Source organism: Octodon degus, unplaced genomic scaffold, assembly GCF_000260255.1.
Source record: "Octodon degus isolate 3935 unplaced genomic scaffold, OctDeg1.0 scaffold00098, whole genome shotgun sequence".
In the NCBI taxonomy this organism is placed as follows: Eukaryota; Metazoa; Chordata; class Mammalia; order Rodentia; family Octodontidae; genus Octodon; species Octodon degus.
The window spans coordinates 8725021-8743936 of NW_004524674.1; the positions used below are offsets into that span (position 1 = coordinate 8725021).

At 55.7% G+C, this 18916-nt stretch overlaps 1 protein-coding gene across 7 annotated transcripts in view; it reads left to right on the top strand.

Moving 5' to 3' along the window:
- The window catches only part of Akna (AT-hook transcription factor), a 52516-nt gene that overhangs the window by 30767 nt on the left and 2833 nt on the right, over nucleotides 1–18916 (top strand). For 6 of the 7 annotated variants that reach the window (XM_023723400.1, XM_023723395.1, XM_023723397.1 and 3 more), the window contains 14 exons: nucleotides 1350–1474; nucleotides 1940–2156; nucleotides 3242–3393; nucleotides 3496–3717; nucleotides 4550–4775; nucleotides 5608–5714; nucleotides 6359–6570; nucleotides 7922–8084; nucleotides 10525–10701; nucleotides 11278–11393; nucleotides 11819–11965; nucleotides 13436–13531; nucleotides 16063–16179; nucleotides 16366–16558. In XM_023723400.1, the coding sequence (XP_023579168.1) occupies nucleotides 1350–1474; nucleotides 1940–2156; nucleotides 3242–3393; nucleotides 3496–3717; nucleotides 4550–4775; nucleotides 5608–5714; nucleotides 6359–6570; nucleotides 7922–8084; nucleotides 10525–10701; nucleotides 11278–11393; nucleotides 11819–11965; nucleotides 13436–13531; nucleotides 16063–16179; nucleotides 16366–16558 (2270 nt within the window). The remainder of the gene's footprint in view (nucleotides 1–1349; nucleotides 1475–1939; nucleotides 2157–3241; nucleotides 3394–3495; nucleotides 3718–4549; nucleotides 4776–5607; nucleotides 5715–6358; nucleotides 6571–7921; nucleotides 8085–10524; nucleotides 10702–11277; nucleotides 11394–11818; nucleotides 11966–13435; nucleotides 13532–16062; nucleotides 16180–16365; nucleotides 16559–18916) is intronic. The other variant, XM_023723401.1, reaches the window with a different exon arrangement.

The following is an 18916-nucleotide window of genomic DNA, read 5'->3' on the forward strand; positions in this document are numbered from 1 at the left end:
TTTTTTTTCTCGGAACCAGGGATTGAACTCAGGCCCTTGCACTTGCCAGGCAAGCACTTATTCTACTGAGCTATCTCCCCATTCCCCTACATGTATCATTTTTATGGGAGCCTAAGCCCACCTCTCTTCTAGCTCTTTGTAAAATACGATGAGCTGCTGCAGACCATATCGCCCCTGGGCTGTAGACCCTTAGGACTTACTTTCTGTAGCTTAAACCCACACTCTGTCTCCTCCCCTTCCCCGTCACACACTCTGGAATTCACTTTTGTTCTCTTCTGGGAGACTTTCTTTTAACCTTCTGCCTATAGGCGAGAGCACGTGAGATTCGTCCTTTTCAGCCTGTCTTCTTCACTTCACGTAATATCCTCCAGATCCATCTCATGCCACAAATGACCAAAAACAAAAAAACGAGAACAGTTATTCATGCTCTTGTTCTCTGCCTTCTTTCCTCCATATCCAGGGGGCTGAGAGCTGTAGGACAACCAAAAGAGGCTGGGAACTAGATTCTGGGCTGCCCTCGGCCTTGGTCTGCCTCCAGAGTCGAGTGGAGAGGGGGTGGGAAGCCCAGGACACTGAGCCCACCTCCCATGGTTTAGCTTCAGATTAACTATGATCACGTTTACTAGGGACCTAGCCTGACTGTTAGGGCCTTGAGCTCTGCAGCCATGGGACCTCAGTTCAAAACTTAGCTGCACAACTTGCCCAGTTACTGTGAGGGTTTCCCTGACCTGCAGGGAAGCATACGGGAGAGGAGCACATGGGGGGAGCACGAGGAAGCTGCCTGGGCCGGAGCTGCTTCCCATTCCAGTGAAGATCATAACGTGCCCTCTGGTTAGGACTGAGCTGCAGATGAGGAGGTGCAGAGGGCTTTAGCGCAGGCCTCTGGGCCAGCGTTAGTCTCCCGTGCAGATACTGTGCTGTGGCAGAATCATCTGGGTTTTTTTTTTGGCGGAACCAGGGACTGAACTCAGACCTTTGTGCTTGCCAGTGAAGCACTTACTCCACTGAGCCCTCTCCCCGGCCCTCTTCTGTCTATAGTTTCTAAGGACTTGGGAAGAGATTGCTGCAGCTGATATTTACAAACCTACAGTTTTGCAGATCGTGAATGATGAACCAGGGTCTCTTGGGTACTCAATCATAGGGACATGGTGAAACCACTGCTGTGGTGCATTTGGTCCCCTAGGTCTGCTGGGAAGGGCTGGTGCCTTTGCTGTGTGGTGGCAGGGAGCCTGCCCGAGGCAGGCAGCATTCAATGCCATTCCTGGGGGGCCCGGTGAGTCCCACACCCCACATGCAGTCTGCCCACAGTGCCCGCTGGACACTCAGCACTCCCGGCCTGTCTGTTCTAGGGCTTCCTGCAGCTGAGGGCTGCCCACGAGGCCCTGGAGGAGGAGTACCTGACAGCCTGCAGGGAGCCGCCCTCTGACTCCCAGGACTCCCAGGCAACGACACCCTGGAAATTTGATCCTGGCAGGTATGTGCTGGGGAGACAGGCCCAGGGGACAGATGAGACAGGCCCTGGGTGTCCGCGGTCACCAAGAGCAAGGTGCTTCCTCCTAATTTGTACCCAAGGGGAACAGAGAGAAAGCACTGCCAGTTAGCAACACTCCCAAACCATGGGACACTTGGAAGTTCCCATTTGTGTCTCCTTCTGCCCTGCAAGGAGAAGGTACTGGGTAGATAATGGGGAAACTGAGGCAGGGGGTCTGGATTTACTCAAGGTCTCACAGCCTGGAGTGCTAGAGGTGGTCAGGGCTGAGGCTCCTGAGTCCCCACGGTGTTTTCCTTCATCTTGTTCAAGTTCTTGGCATCATTAAAGGATGACTTTACCCGGACCCCAAGGGTGCTTCCAGGGTCACTGCTCTGAGGCACAGTCTCCTGGGTCGGCCCGGGGTTGCTGCAGTGCCAGGCCCTAAGTGCTGATGTCCCCCCATTCCAGGGAGCTGGAGGCAGAGATTTATCACCTGGGAATCCGCCTGGAAGAACTTCAGGACCACGTGGCCCGGATGCAGCAGGAACCTGAGCCATCAGGGGCAGAAGACGTGGCTCTGGACAGTGCCCCGGCCACACCCTTCCCCCACCTGCAGGCGCCCCTGCCTGCTCCTTCCAGACAGGCATCTGTGTCCACGCCAGCCATCCAGACCCCACATCAGGAGGTACCTCTGTCTGTCACAGTGAACTGGCATTGTTTGGCCAAGCCGCATGACACACGGTGGGAATTAAGTGGGCTGTGGAGAGGCAGGGGAGGGCGCCTCCACTATCTGAAGCTTTCTGATTGAACTCGCTACAGTTATGTAATTATCATTTTGATCCACACTCTAGATGTATAGAAGCAGGCCAATCAGAATGAGTCAGGGAGGCCAAAGCAATTGTCCCTGAGGAACTGAGGCCTCAATGGGATCTGAGAGTAGGTAGGGATTCCTAGTGCAGCAGAAGAAAAGCATCCAGCGGGGAAGCCATCCACAGCCCTGCAAAGGCCCTGTGGCCTACGGACAGCAGGGGAGGAGGCTGCTGATCTGAGATGTGGCTGCAGGGGCAGGCAGGGGCTTCATGATGTGGGACTCTTGGTAGCACCGAGGGCTTGGTCTTATGACATGGGAGTGGACCAGCCCGAGGCAAGGGAGGTGGCAGGGCAGAGGGAGAGCAGTCGAGAAGGTGCGCATGAGCAGATCTGGGGGGTCAGAGAGAAGGAAGAGCCCTGGATGAGCCCACGCTGGCACGTGAAGTGCTGGGGAGCCCAGGGGGCTGTGCACACAGAGTGGAGACACTGGGAGTGGGCTGTGTGCTGAAGGGGCTTGGCACAGTCTCTCCTACCACGTGTCATGGCGGCTGTCTCAGGCGCCTCCCTGCTGCGGTTAGTGTAGTGTCATCACACTAGCACAACAGTAGAGACTCTGTGCCTCCACACTTCTTGCTCTGCCCCCCAAAGCAGGAAGTCTGGGTTTGAATTTGCCCCCAGCTTCTGTGTGGCAAGTTACTGAGCCCCAGCTACCTGACTGTAAGTGAAATGGGCCTACAGGTGGCCCTGCTGAGAAGCCATGTCTGCCTGGGGCCTGCACACAGTAGGTGCTCACTTCAGGCCAGCCAGTACTGCAGATTACCCTGTGGTGGGGGTCCGCGATTTGCACGCCCAGAAGGCAGGGCGGGCTGCCGAGGCAGGCTTAGGTCTTATGCAGCCCACAGCATGAGCAAGTGCTGCTGGGTACCAGGAAGCCTTGCTCAAACTCTGCCCTGTCTCCAGGCCCAACCCGCCCCTGGGCCCTGCTCCCTGCATGTGGACGGAGCGGGGAGCCCTGGCAGCAGCACGACAGAGCTCAGCCCCAGAGACCTCCCTGCCCCACTTTGGCACAAGGAGCAGCGACTAGAGCAGGACTTCCACGGCCTCCTCGAGCGGTGAGCTGCCACCGTGGGGAAGGCCCCTGGCCTGCTCCCAGGGTGTCTGGGGCTCAGCTGTTCCCCTGGGCAGAGGTCACAGCCTCTTTGTTCTTTCTGCAGGTACATCAGTGTGAAGTCCCTCCCAGAAGCCCTGCAGGTAGAAGAGAAGGAACAGCAGGGCGAGGAGGAGGGAGAGCAGGAGGAGGAGGAGAAAGAGGAGGAGGAGGAGGATCACCAGGTCCTTGTAGATGCCGGGCCAGCTTCAACTTCAAGCAAAACCACCAGGGTTCCCTCATGGCGGCACCCAGCACAGGCTGAGAGAAGTCCCAGGGCCCCTCCCCAGTAAGGCACTAAGCGCCACGTGACCCACACTGTGCTGCAGCCACAGGGATGACAGTCATCACAGGGAGCGAGGCTGCTCTTCCCCATATAGATGTGGCCAGCCTGACCATCTCTATGGCAAGACACAGGCCACCAAGACACTTGAAGTGCCCCTGCGTGCCTCGGGACAGGGTTGGAGCAGCACAGAGGCCGCACAAAATAGATCATTCTTTTCCTTCTCTGACCCCCTAATGATGTCCAGGAGAAAGCCACAGCTGGTGCTATTATGCCTTAACACCTCACTTGGTTTGTTTTGGGGGACAGAAAGAGCGTCACAGGCAGATAGACAGAGACAGAAATACAGCCGAAGGCCAGCCTGTGAACAGGCCCAGAGCCTGGAGCAGGTGGCAGGATCTATCCAGAATACGCTGTTGTCCTCTTGGTTTTCTCGTATTTCTTTTCAAAGTTCATTTCTATTCCTAATGTGAAATGCCAGCCCTCCATGGGCAGACGTGGCAGTCTTTTCACTCCACTGGGAGTCCACGGAGACCGCGGAAGCAGGAAGATGCCGTGCAAACGCCCAGGGTCTGGGCAGCACTCCCCCACTTCCTGTTGCCACGCCACTCTTCTCTGGCACATTGCTGGAAGTGTTGTGCTAACATTTTTATGTTAAAGTTAAAAAAAAAAAAAAATGAAGTCCAGAGAGGGGAAGTGCCTCCCTTGGGGTCACACGATGGAAAGGAAGTAGAATCAGGATGGGTACCCACAGTTTGGCCCCGAGTCTTGTCACAGGACAGGCTGAGCCCCAGGCTCGTGCTGGCTCTCAGAGATGGTGTGTCTCTCCCTCCTTCAGGGAGAACATGGAGCAGATGGTCTCCAGGATGCCTCCAGGCTTCCAGACATCCCAGGCAAGACACAGGCGCTTGTCAGGCGTGGGTAGATCTGAGGCAGCTCCTTTGGGGCCTGGTGCGCCCCCCAACTCAGCGGGCACCAAGGCCACAGCCTCTCACCAGAGCAGCCTGAGCAGCCTGGAGGGGAGCGGCCTCTCAGAGCACCTCGCACGGAAGACTCTGCATCAGGTTGGTGCTCCTGGCAGGGCTCAGAGCCTCCTCGCGGCCTCGTGCTGGCCTATGGAGGCCTTTGTCCCTGGGCTCTGGCACCCTTCGCTGCTACCACGACAGTGCTGCCCTTCAGGATGCCGCATGCCACTCAGCCGTGCTCTACCGGCACTCTTGCTTTCCTTGGAGAGCTGTGACTCTTTGCTGTGTTTCTCTGCACCTGGAAATCCCAGCTGCCACCAAGCAGCCATTGCTCACACTGTGACAGGGGCCACTGCCCCCTACTGAAATGTGATTTAGGCTCCCAGGAAAATGCGTATATGTTCATTCATACATACAACAAATAGTCCTGACCAGCCATGGCTATTACCCCCACATGGGACCCCTACCCGGGAGGACAGGGACAGTGCCTGTGTCACCAGCTGAGCTCTCTGCGTCTTGCATAGGGCCTGTGGGGGTGGTTGTGCATGTTTAGTGGAGCTTGTTTCCAATGTATTGGTCTGAGCATTTCTGAGAGCAGAGGAGACTACAGCATTCCAGGCTTCGCCAGAGAGCACTGGAGTAAAACTCCTCTCTCCATCCCTCAGGGGTAGAAGGACCTCTCCCAGGGCTCAGGCTCTACTGAAGCCTGCCAGACTTGCTCAGGGTCTTCTCAGTATGTAGGTCCCTGTGTCAGTCCTTGCTGGCCTTGGGCCTACGGAGCTGGGGACCCTCACTCCTGCGCTGGCTTCCTTCTCCTAGAGTTGCTGGCAGCCTCTGGAATGTGAGGCCAGGCCAGGATTTGGGAGGGAGAAGGGCTTCCCAGGTGCCCTGGGCACATTCCTCAAACTTACATGGACACTGCCTTTTTCAGGAGCCCTGGATGGCCTCTCCCGAGACAGACAGTGGTTTCGTGGGCTCAGAAACCAGCCGAGTGTCACCCCTCACCCAGACCCCCGAGCACCGGCTCCCCCACCTCAGGTATCCTGGATCCCACTACTGTCCCTTCAGTGCCACCTGTGCCTATGATGGCCCAAGTGTGGGGGTAGTCCATGGCCTGGGCCTTTACAGGGCCTCCTTTCACCCCAGTCAGGCTTTGCTTCCCCCGTGTTCCACATGGAGCACAACAGAGCTGGAAGAGGGGAAGTGAATGGCAGTCACTTAGTCCCTGAGCAACAGCCTGGGCAGCTCACAGGACCGGTGCAGTAGCAAAGGGACAAGTAGATGGAGAACCAGTGACAGCTGCAGGGGTGGAGTTATGGACAGAGGCACTCAGGGCTGCTCCATGGGGACCTGGCTGGGCCAGGGAGATAGGCGGGGCTGTGGGGTGATAGACTGTGTACTGGAGGCCACCAAAAGGGGCACAGGCCCCTGGGGAGCCCCACCTGGCAACCTCAATGCGCAAAAAGAAAGGATGAAAAGCTCTTTGTTTTCTAAAAAGTAAATGGAGCTTTCTTACTTCCTGTGTGTGAGTTCTCAGGCTGGCTGCTGCACAATGTGTGAAGGACAGGGATGTGTCACAGGGGTGTCCTCAGAAGCACCTCCTGCCTGGGAAGCTGGCCCCGGCCACCATGACCCGAGGCCTCTGTGAGTGATGGCATGTCTCTCCCTCCCTTGTCCCCCAGCACTCCGGGAGCATTAGCCCAGCATGTCACCACATCTATTCCCCACAGCGGAGACTCCCGCTCTAGGGCCAGGGGTCCTCCTGTCCCCAGGAGAGCAGCTGGGCCCAGCACCCCCAGGCACCAAGCCCCACGGCACCTCCCCAGCACAAGCGGTCACCCCCAGCATGGGACACCTGCCTCTCACCTGCAGCGGGCATTGGCAGTGACAACAGGTGAGTGGGGCAGGGGGCTCTGGACTGTCTGGGACCTGGATCACCCAGCTGGACTGCAGGGATGGAAAAATGTAGAAGCGGGAAACCTGGTATTACTCTTAAGACTCAAAATACTATCTAGGCTGATGCAGGAAAATCTGAGAGTGCAGATAGGGTAGACTAAAGGTAAGAAAAGAAAACAAAAGCCTGTGAAGGATTTTCCACACTGCCAGCCTTGTGCTTGCTTGCATGTGCATGAAACAGAAGTGGCCCCGTTGCCACTGCATTCTGCCTGTTTCACAGCCTCCTCCTTTTAATTAGACATTGCATCATGAATATACTCTATGTCTAGGCAGCCTATCTGCAGTTCAGTTTTTTACCCTTAGTATAGGAACTTTTCCCTGAAATAAAGCAAAAATGCAAAAGAGAGCACAGATTGGTGAGTTTTCGGAGTGAACCCAGACCAAGACTTGGCAAGAGCAGAGGTCTTCTGTCTTTCTGTCCCTGCTCCCCCAAATAGAACACTTCAGATGAGCTTTGCTTCATTTTTAAGATCTAGCATTTAAAAGGACTCCTCATTGAGCTGTTTGAGAAAACCATAGATTGGCGTGCAGGTGTAAGAGACACTGAATACACCAGAGCAGAGTGCACAGCCTCCGGGTTCCCCCAGTGACGCCTGTGAGAAGGTACAGGGCAGTGTCACAGCCAGTGGCTGACATCTAGGGTGCAGACCTGCCCCGGCCACAGGGCTGTCTGTTCCTCTGTCCCGGCCACACCCTACCCCTGCCAGCAAGCGCTCACCCATCTCCTGGGTGAGGGGCTCTTCCTGTACACGGTGTGGTGTTGCTGAGGTTCACTTGGATACTTCTGGGTCTTGGGAGTTTGTCCCTTATAGAAGTGCTCAGAGCACTCCATGGTCCATGGCTGCTGTGCCTGAGTCTGTGGATGGGGTGTCTCCAAGGCAGCCCAGTACCCCTCCACACTCACAACACAAACCGGAACTTCTGCTTTTGAGGTCAGCAGGTCATTGGCCTGGTCAGGACCTGCACACAAGACCCCAGTTGAGCGCCAGCTCCTCATCCCGCACCCACCATCCTCCCAGCCCATGTCTCATCTCGAAGCCTTCAGGGTCCCTCCCTCCCTTCCTTCCTTCTTTCCCTCCTTCCTTCCTTCCTTCCTTCCTTCCTTCCTTCCTTCCTTCCTTCCTTTGTTTCTTCCTATATATTTTCTATAGGACCTCACTATGCGGCTCAGACTCATAGTGATCTTCCTATTTGCAGCCTCCTCAGCTGGGATTACAGGTGCACCACCACACCCTCTCTTCAGGGTCCTTTCTGTTTCGACTCATGTTGGTCTCTTTCTGCCTTACTAGGAGTCCCTGGCTCAGAGTTCCAGGGCCAAAAGCAGATTCCTGAACAACTCTTCCCCAGGAGGACAACCAATGCTGAGCCCACGCAGGTCCCTGGGGCTGCCTCAACACCCCCTAGACCAGCCGAGACCAGCCCCGACCTCCTCCTCACCAGAACAGAGAGAGAGTAAGTTACACAATGCAAACTCACACAGTGGAGCAGAGGGGGCTGGGGAAAGGGAGTCGGCCCTGCCCAGCTCACACGTGAGGGGACCCAGGTGTCCTGTCTCCCACATGGAGGCTGTTCCTACGGGACTTCACTGATATAGACTTGGAGGACCTAGAAATGGCCTAGAGGTGCAAGATAGCCCCACCTCCATCATTTCCCTACAAGACAGATCCATGATGCTGAGGATCTGTTTTCTGCAGCTGGATCATTGCTTCTATCAAATAAGTGTGTGTGTGTGTGTGTGTGTGTGTGTGTGTGTGTGTGTGTGTCTTCCTTCATGCTTCCTTCTCTTCCTTCTTCCTTTTCCCCTTCCCTGCTCTCTTCTCCAGTTGCACAGGAGTGGAGAGGCAGATGCTCAGCCCGCACTATCTCAGGAGGGGCTGTAAGCTCTCTGGAGAGACTGCTTGTGGGACCCCGAGGCCACCATGGCCTTTACGGTCACCTTGCCATGTGCGCAGTTGTAGCCAGCAGTAGGTGTTTGGTGGACTGATCTAGTGTACTTTGTCTGCCCTGCAGTTGTGTGTGTCTACATATGTCAGACCTTGGGAACAGGACAGGACCAGCCACAGAGGCACCTGCTGTGGGAGCGCAGGGCTGAAGGCTGCAGGGAGAGCAAGTAGTACCTCAGCAGAGACTGGAAGAGGCACGAAAGAGGAGAGCCTGAGGGAGCAGCGTATGCAGAGCCCTGGGAGCGAGAGAGCGCCCGTGTGGGGTGATGGGTGTCGAGCAGAAACTCAGGGAAGCAGCCAGAGGAGACCTTACACGGCCCCCTGTTACACTGGGGGGCTCACTGTATCCCCCTGCTACAGTGTGCAGCTGGGATCAGCAGCTTGCCCCAAGAAGCGGGGCAAGGGGATGCAGCAGGGCAAGGGGATGCAGCATCCTGGATGCTGCATGGCTGCACATTCTCCTCCGAGCGTGGCAGGGGGTTGTATTGGGTTGGGCTTGTGTTTTAGAAAGGACTCTTTGGCCTCCCCAGCAGGAGCACAAAGTTGGGGCAGTGCTGAGGAGGGGCCAAGGGACAGTGGGAGAAGGAGCAACACTGGCCCCCCAGAAGTTGGCTGACCCCAGAGGTGTTCAGGGAGGAGAAGGATCTAGAAGGACTCCAGATCCTGGCCAGGCAGTCAGCTGGTTTCTCATGCCTTAGGGAGTGGGGGAGCAAGCTTGCAGGGAAAGATAAGTGTCCGTGTGAGCTGGGACTCAGGTGCTAAAGAGTTAAAGTTGGGAACACTGGGAAACAGCTGAGAGAGGGGCATGATCCCCCTTGCCAACACCAGTGGGTAGCCCAAGTCCCAGGTCAGCAGCCAGAGCCCTGGTGCTCAGGGGTTAATAAGTGTCCAGAGCACTCACTGTACTACGGCCACCACCCTCACAGCCCATGCTCCTTGCAAGCCTCAGCAAGCACCGCCCTGGGGATTGCCAGGGAAACCAACTCCCTCTGTACACATGCCATGCTGCAGGGCCAGGGCTCCGTACCTGCAGTGCACTCGTCGGATGGCCCATGTATGCTGGAGGTGGCACCAGGCAAGAGCTGACCCTGAGGGGCCCCTGGAAGCCACTGTGGAGGGTTCAGAGCCCACAGTGGTTCAGAGGATGGCTGGGCTGTGTGGGGGCAACTTGTATGCAGGATGTCTGGGTGGCACTGTCCCCATGGTGCTGGGGACCTACAGGGTGACCCCAGTGATGCAGGGACTGAGTTGGGATTGCTCCCCAACCTGTTGAACAAGGGGTTGGACTAAGTTTGGGGGGTCTCACAGGGTTACTGAAGCAGCAGTGTCCCTGCCTGTGCCCCACCTACGCCCTCTACCCTGCTCCCTCTTACAGCTGGCTCCAGTTCAGTAGTGCTCCCAGGACATGGGAGGCGCAAGGGTCTGGGGACAGGAGATGGGAAAACCAGGCCCCTGCCTGCCAGTGGTTCAGGGCAGGGGAGGTGGAGAGCTGAAGAGTAGGAAAGGTTTTGAGGGAGGCCGGGAAGTGGGTGAGGCGCTAAGCAAAAGCAGAGAGGGGCCAGGCTTCCTTAGCGTTTCCTGGGGAAAAGGCAGAGCGAGAGAAGATGGCCCAGGGCTGGGGGCAGTCGGCATGGAGAGGTTCCAGTGCACCGTTAGCAGCCAGTGCACCCTCACCTGCATCTTGGGAATTTTCACAGCATTTCCTGCGTGTTGGGAGGGCCATCTCTGGATGAAGGTTCTGGGGTGCTCCCAGGGTGCACTTAGACTGAACTCAGGGATCGATGTGTGAGTGTGGCCGAGCAGTAAAGTTCCAGAACTGCTGTGCGGCAGAGGCTGCGCCTGAGCCGGCCACAGGTAGCAAAGGCCTCTGCCTCTGGGCAGCACTCGGGGCTCTGTGGCTCTGTTCCCTGTGCATCTGCTCTGTGCTTCTGGCCCATCCCCCACCCCAGCCAGGCCATCCGAGAACTGCAAGCAGAGGTGTCCCGGCTCCGTGTGCGGCTAGAAGACAGCCTGCAACAGCCTCCCCGGAGCAGCACGGTGCACCCAGGATCTGCTGTTGACCGTCCTGCCCGGACCCGGGACCGACCTGCCAGCTCTTCAGCCACCTGGGGCTCCCGTGGTAGCAGGTGGGTAACCGCTATGCCATGAGGGCAGCTATCAAGACAGACTATCTGGCCTGGCTTCCTGCAGCCACGGGGCTCCACCACTGCCACTACACTGTTCCGCATTCACTCCATCATTTATTCACTCTTGTTTTTCTACTGTGTAGTGTTTGATGCATAAAAGAACATCTAAAGTCACATGTTAGTAATTAAAGTGTTAGATAAAAAATATCCCAGAATCCCCCCCAACCCCAAACTGGGGAGCAAGACCTTCTGCAGATTGGTGAAGAGAACTTTGAAAGTCAGATCACTTCTTCTGAGTTTCAATGGAGGGCCCTGAGTTAAGGGTTTTATAAATATTACCCCATTAATCCTTCTACTCAGCCTCTGTAGTCATTGCTTTCCTCACTCCCATTTGACAGATGAGAAAACTGAGGGTCAGAGAGGCCCCCAGCCATTACCCATGAGACTGACTCGTGTCTGGCTTGACCTCTAATGCTCTTCCTCCTGTTGTGTCACGAGCATTTCTCTGGGTGGCCTTTTCATGGCTCCAGCGAAGGCTGCAGGGACCCTCACCCATGATACTATCTCTCTTGCTAGTATATCCACAGAGAGGTTGTCCAGGGGGCTTGAAGGTACAGAGCAGGCTTGGTCTACAGGCAGACGACGCGCCCGGTCCTCCTCTGTGCCTCGGGAGGTGCCCCGAGTGTCCCTGGGTAAGTAACCGCTCGCCGGAACTGATTTCAGGAGGCTGTGAAAGGGGGTATGTGCTCGGTGGCTGGGGAGCCCAGCAGCAGCATGCAGATCAGAGGCCATTGGTGACACGTTGTGAGCCACTGGTGTACACTGAGATGTGACCCTGAATGAGAACCCTGCACCCCAAAGAGCACCAGTCCTGACAGGGTGTGCCCCAGAGTCCCTGCGGGTTGACCCCAGGTGTGTTCACTGTCCTTGGTCAGGCTGTCTCCCTGCTGGATGGTTAGAGAGATTACTAACTGGAAGTGTGGGCTGTATTCCCAGGAAGCAAACCCCCGGGAAGATGGCAGAGGTCGTCCCAGAGCCCGAACCTGCCGTGGCTCATGCCCCAAGCCATGCGCCCCCTGCTTCACCACTCTTCAGCTCCTCTCTCTCTCCACCCTAGATTCGGGATCTGAGCCTCCCTCCCCACAGCTGCCTTCTGGGAAGATCAGGACCTCCCAGGACAGTCCCCACTCAGCTCCCACCAGCACAAGAAGAGCAAGTGGTACCAGACGCCCAGACAGGGTCTCTTTCCAGGGCCAGTACACAGGTGGGCCAGGAGGGTGGCTGGCATAGGCCATTCAGACTCGGTGCCTGTGATGGGAGGAATGTCAGGGTGCGGCTCCATGTACCTGGGCACCTGTGCTGTTCATTCCCCAACAGGCAGATACTCCCCCTGCACCAGGCTGGGCTCTGGGAGAACCTGACCCATTTGCTCAGCCAGGCAGGCCCAAGATCTACTCTGCCAGACCTGGGTGAACATTGCGTATTGCATTCTTGGTACCTGGCTTAGCCTCAGCTTGCAGTTCCCAGCAGCTAACACTTTCTGTGACCTGAAGCCTGGTTTTACCCGAGTATGGCCCACAGTGGCACCTAGGAGCATGCTAAGTGCTTAACAGTGATTTTTTTTTTTTTTTTTTGGTGGAACTGGGAATTGAACTCAGGCTCTTGCACTTGCCAGGGAAGCACTTATTCTACTGAGCCATCTCCCTAGCCCCCTTAACAGTGAAAAGAGCATACGCCTGGCTTCTATCTTGGTGAAACTGACTGTCCAGAGGCAATGACAGTAAATGTAGTGCGGCTGCCACTAGCACCACTCTGAGCAAGGAGGGCCGCTGCCTGCAGCTCCACACCCCTGCGGCTGGGACTGAGGCAGGAAGGAGGTTTGTCCGGAAGGTGCCCTGAGGAAGACTACAGAGACCAAGGAGTCATATGCGGGCAGCCACAGCGCAGGGCTCCAGAGCCTCAAATAGCACAAACTGACCACCCAGTACAGGGAGGAGAAGGCAAGGCACCTTCTCACAGTGGCTCAGGTATTGGAATCTTGAGGGCAGGGGAGGCAGGGGATTGTAAGGTCCCAAGAGCTTTCTGGTAGCATCGTGAGTTTTCCATCCACCAGGCATATGGGGATAAGCTTACAGAAATTATCCCATGAATCCTTCCCGCAAGCCCAGGAGTCTGGCACCATAATGTCCTTGGCGTTTGTTTGTTTGTTTGTTTGTTTGTTTGTTTGTTTTGCAAAACCAGGGATTGAACTCAGGCCCTTGCGCTTGTCAGGCTAATGCTTATTCTACGGAGCCATCTCCCCAGCCCCTGTGATGTCCTTGCTTTCACAGCCACCCTGTGGGCAGGGAATAAACAAGCCCATAGCCCCCTGGTCTGAGCCACTCAGAGTAACCAGTGCATCAGGGTCTTGGAGAGTGTCCCCATTGGCCACGACTTCCCACTTACACACTGGCCTGGCTGGGGGTGCAGATCACTTCTGTATTGGGAAACACTCAGCAGCTGCTCCTGGGCCTGGAGTCTACAGAGAGCTCAACAGTAAATAGTCTGTGTGTGCGAGTATATGTATGCAGGCATGTGCATACATACACATGCATGGTGTAGGTGTGCTCACGTGCACACATGAGAGACAGACAGGGAGTGACTACCAAGAGAGGAGGAAGAGCATGATGTGGTGCCAGGATCCTCCCTGGTCTTTGTAGGGTGCTGATGTTGATGTCTCTTGTTTTTTCCCCAGGCCAGGATTACCGGGTCCCCACCCCTCCAGCCGTCCTGAGAGGCAGCAGCTCAGCCTCCTGTGCCCACTGCCAGCCCGTTAAGACCCAGGACACAGGTAGAGGGGGATGCAGTGACTGTGCCTCTAGCTTCTCTCTAGGGGGCCTTGGCAGCCAGGCCTGCCCTGCCCAGGGATCAGAGGCAGGGACGAAAGAGAGGGGCTCTGCTGAGCACGGCCAGCCCTGTCCTGCACCATCTCCCACTCCAAGGGCTGCTACCTGGATCTGCTCTCCATCATTTCAGGACTTCCCAAGTTCCTGGTGGGTGGATGGGTGGGCAGCAGGGCAGCTACAAGGTGACAGTGCCTCCCCTCCCCTCAACTCCTTCTGCTTCCCCCAGGACCCAACAGTCACAGGTGGTGGGAGAGCCATGGCCTGAGAGCCCAGGCCCTGCGTTCTGCTTGCACTTCTGCCACAGACTTGCTGTGTGATCTTAGGCCAGTTCTTGACTTCCCTGAGCCTCAAATTCCATATCCATGGGCCAGGGATGTAGTTCAGCGGCATAAGAGCCTGCTGTCAAGCTTAAGGTCCTGAGTTCAGTTCCTGGTACCAAAAAAAAGAGTTCCACATCCAAAATGAGAAGGGTGGAGGTGGTCTCTGAGACCTTTTCAAACAACAATGACAATAACGGAGGAGCTGCAATTTTTTAGGCTCCTGCTGTAGACAGGAGATCAGGCTAAGGGTTTTGTCTATTCATGCTCACATTTTGTGAAGTGTCACTCTTATGTCCATTTCATAACTGGGGCTTAGAGAGATTAAGTACAAAGAGGCAAGGTTTGGATCCCAGTGTTTATGCTACAGAGCCCTGGTACTTTGCTATCATATCTGTGTACATTCATTCATCTTTACACATGGTTCCTTGTGGGCCCCAATTTACCTTTTTAATATTTTCATGTGCTGCCTTTTGCTCTGGTTCTCGCTATAAATATGGCTAGCAGAAGCCAACAGTACCCATGCCAGCTGAGTGTGGTCCAGCTGTCTTGACTTTTCCTCCACCAGATTAATTAATTAATTAATTAGCTATTACTACCCTTAATCTTAGTCTCCTGCAAATTCTCAGGATTTTGGCAAAATGCAGGCCACTCGTCTGCCACAGCACATGGGGCCTCTGTTCCTACTGCCAATCAAGTCCTAGAACCCCATGAACCTGGCCATTACGGGCCTCATCCCTATCAGCCTTCTGGTCTTCTGTGCTGACTAGACTCTCCCAGCAAGTGCTGCTTAAGGCATTCCAGGACTCTTCCAGCCTCTCCAAATGTTCTCAGACTCTTCCCACAAACCAGTTCGAAAGGCTTCTGAACCGCAGGGTCGGGCATCGTGACCACAATGGTCCCATTTTCCTGGCACTGATTTTCAGTACGAATCAGCCTTTCCATTGCTGTGACACAGTATTCGTGACTCACAATTTAAAGGAAGAAAGGTTTAACCTCCTCATAGTTTGGGGGACTTGGTCCACGGGCAGCTGGATCCACAGCAGAAGCATCACGGTAGAGTGCGCAGAGGGGAAACGCTGCTCACCGCCTGGCAGCGAGGAAGCCAAGAGGGAAAGGAGGAGTCAGGGCGGCAGCCATACCCTCCGAAGGCTCAGCCCAGGGCACGCCCCCTCCAACCCAGCCCCACCTCCTACCAGTGCATTCAGCAATAAACTCAACAACGAGTGAACTCACCAATGAGTAGAGCACACCCACGATCCAGTCACCTCCCAACAGCCCCAATTCTGAGCACGTGAGACCCTCAGGGGGCATTCTAGATCCATACCATAACACTCTTGGAGCCTCAGTTTCTCCACCTTAGGGTAGGGAGTGTCTTAGTTACTCTTCTCTCATTGCTGGAACAAATACCCAACACTCAAAATGAAGGAAGGAAAGGTTTATTTAGCTCACAGTTGCTAGAGGTTTCAAGACACTGGAGGACAGGGCTGGGGAGATGCTTCAGTAGAATAAGCACTTCCCTGGCAAGTGTAAAAGTCTGAGTTAAATCCCCAGTTCCACCAAAAAAAAAAAAAAAAAAAAAAGACACTGGAGGAGAGGCTGGGGTGCTGCCGTGTCCAGGATGACCCTCTCCACATCTCTCATAAAGCACAAGCTAGCCGGTTTAACGGTTCGAGCCCCTCAGGCCCTGCCCCTGTTCCTCGGGCCCCCCCTCAAGCCACTCACAGCTCCTCCAGCCACATCTGCCCCATAACTTACATGAAGCCAGGGAGATGGCTCAGTGGAATAAGCGCTTCTCTGGCAAGCGCAAGGGCCTGAGTTCAATCCCCGGTTCTGCCAAAAAAAAAAAGACATAACTTACATGAGGTTTTGGGGGGACAACTAGACACAAACTGTAACAGGGAGTGAGCAGAGCAGCCAGCCCAGTGGCCAGTGGGATCTGACAGCATAGTGCACAGAGGCACTCAGTAAAGGGCCAGGCCCTTCAGCGCCATCTTTCGCCATCATGGCTGGCGTCAATATTGGTCTGGGGGTGAGAGAAGGCAGCGGTCCCCTCTGCCACGGCTCCCAAGGAAATCTCAGTGTTGTGAGGCCTTGAGGAGCTGTTGGGATTGAGGTCTGATATTGCAGACAGAATCCTCTTTTGATGTCTTTTCCAGGAGCTGCTGCCAAAGATCCTCAGCACCTGTCGACTCCTGACCCCCTCCGATGTCCCCTGTGTGGCCAAGTAGGGTCCCCTCCAGAGGGAGACGGCCCGAGCTCAGCCACCACCTCTGGTAGGGACTGGTGCTTGGAGCCTGTTCTCAGCCAGATCCCAGCTTGGGGGCCTGGGCAGTCCAGCTGGGGTGTGACAGATGGGTAGAGGGGTTGCCACCCATCGGGGTAGGGGCTGGGGCTCCCACCGTTCTCTGCTGCGCTGCCCACGTGGACACGGTGTATCTGCGGTGTTGCCTTCCTGGCAGGGGCCGACAAGGCAGCCACACGGAGAGACGCGCCTCCAGCGTCCAGCCCCAGGCAGAGGAGGAGGCAGGCGGGCTCCCCAGCACGGCCACCCCCTGGACTGTGGTACCTGGCAGCTGCGCCCCCAACACCAGCTCCTCCAGCCTTTGCCTACTTCTCCTCGGTGCCTGTCAGGTCTTATCCTCCAGCCACAGTGTAAGTCTTTTCTTCCAACCACTCAGCCACTATGTTTGAATTGCTGTAAGCACCAGCATTCCTACCTGTGTCAGACCACAGCAGGCAGGTGCAGTATGCTCCAGGATTTAGTCTATGTGAATAATGTGCAGCCCAAGCTGGACACGCTTACAGTCACTCCGCAAACCCCAAATACTCTGTAACAGGGAGCCTGCTCTGTCATGAGGTGCCTACACTGTAGGAGATTGCCAAGGGGGCCTACCCCTGGGAATTTACATCTTGCTGGGGACCTAGAACCTCAAGCATCTTCCATTTCCTCATGGAAAGCATGTAATGAGAAACCACATTTTATTTTTAGTAGACATGATTTTTCAGAGCATGTCTGGATTTTGGGAAATTGAGCAGGTATAGAGAGCACTCCCATGGGCGACTCCTGGCCCGTACAGTCACTGCTGTTACTGGCATCCTGCATCCATTACCTGTGCCTCCATTAGCAAGCCTACAGGAATACATTAGGGGCCGGGGAGATGGCTCAGTAAGATAAATGCTTGACTGACAAACGCAAGGATCTGAGTTCAATCCCCGGTTCCGCCAAAAAAAAAAGGAATACATTGCTGGGCTTGTTGAGTGACTACAAAAGCGTCGGACATGGGCTGCACACCACCCACGGAGTCCACAATTACTTGAGGGTGCTCAGTTTGTACCCAAGGTCCTATCCATTCCAGAGGCCCTCCCTGGGCCCCGTACATCTTGTCACTTGTATAGGCTCCTTCCGGCTGTGGCAGTGGCTCAGACTGGCCCTGTCTCTCGTGACCCTGACAGGCTGGGTGCGCTAGCCTGGTGTGCCCTCTCAGCCTCAGTTTCCCTTCTGTGTACGAGACCAGCTCCTCTGCCGAGTGAGGACCAAGCGAGGTGCAGGTAGGGAGAAGCTGGAACTGGGGAGAAGAAATTAATTAAATGTGACCTCACTTCTCCATGGCGGGAAGGTGTAGGGAAAACAAGCCTGCGCCATGGAATCAGGACACCTGTCTTCTTGTCCCAGTTGTTATCAGCTACTTCCCTGCCTCAGTTTCCCTCGCTGTAAGACAAACATTTGGGGCTGATGCCTCCGATGGCAGAGCAGCAGGCAGCCTGGGTCAGAGCAGTGTAAGCGCAGGAGCTCAAGAGCCGAGGCCCAAGTTGTGCGCTGCCCTGCCCCGCCCCCCAGGAGGCTCCCTGGCCGCTGACTGCAGCGCACAGCCAGCCTGGACGGGTCAGAGGGCACTCCCTGCCCCTCTAGAGTGGGCGTCCACCCTAAACACCCCAGCCCACACTTGGTGCGACCGCCACCGCTGTTCCTACTCAGTTTCCTCCTCTGGGAAATGGGTCATGGTGAGAACTGATGTACAGGAAACGCACAGTCCGCAGGAGCCCAGAAGCCACAGCGCCCCTAAGGCTGCTAGAATCTGGACGCCAGCGCTCCCCGCTTCCAGCTGAGGTCGATGCATGCTCAGTGGCAGAGGGCGCGTGGTTTAGAAAGCTCAGCGGGCTTGTGCTGCCGCCTGCAGGCCTGCCGCTGTATGGCCCCTGCAGCAGAGCGTCTAGCCCAAAGGGGTTTTTGTTTTGTTTTAGCTTCTGCCCTAGGGGACATTTAGGGGCTGTTGAGGCCAAACTGGGCAGCTAGGGAGAGAGCAAAAGGCAGGGGCCTATGGGACACTCCCGAAAGGTGAAACGTGGACTGCTGTTTATTGGATTCAAGAGGCCAGTTCTTTCAGTCTAGAGCTGTGCATCAGCACAGGCTGCTTACTAATTAGGGTTGGTTTCAGGGGCTGGGAAAGTCGCTCCAGGTGTGAAGCCACAGCTGCCCCTTCCGCTGTGACCCGGGCCCTTCATAGCTCACAGTCCTAGAGCACTCTCCACAGTCTGGCCACCCAAGGCTTTCCCCCGAGTTCTTCCATGCACCCTGTCTGGGAGGTAGCTGAATAGGGGGGCTTGCTCTGCTCTCCCCAGCCTCGTGTCCCCCCCCTCCCCCGCACAACGAGGTTATGGTCTCAACTGGGCATGCAGGAGCAACTGGTATGTGTGTACCAAAGATGGGGGAACCCTGGGCCCCTTCCACAATGGACACCGTGACATCTTTCCGGTACTGGATGAGGGCTCCAATCACTGCACATTCTAGCCAACACTTGCTGCTGTCTTTTAAAAACTGTTCCCATCCTGGTGGATGTGAAGTATGTGAGGTCATCCCACATGGCTTTGATTTGTAGTTCCCTAATGATGGGTGGAGCGGTTAAGAGCCCATCCTTTCATGGGGCTCATGGCCATTTGCCTTATTCAGAGAAATGACTGGATCTCTTCTCTCTCTCTCTCTCTCTCTCTCTCTCTCTCTCTCTCTCTCTC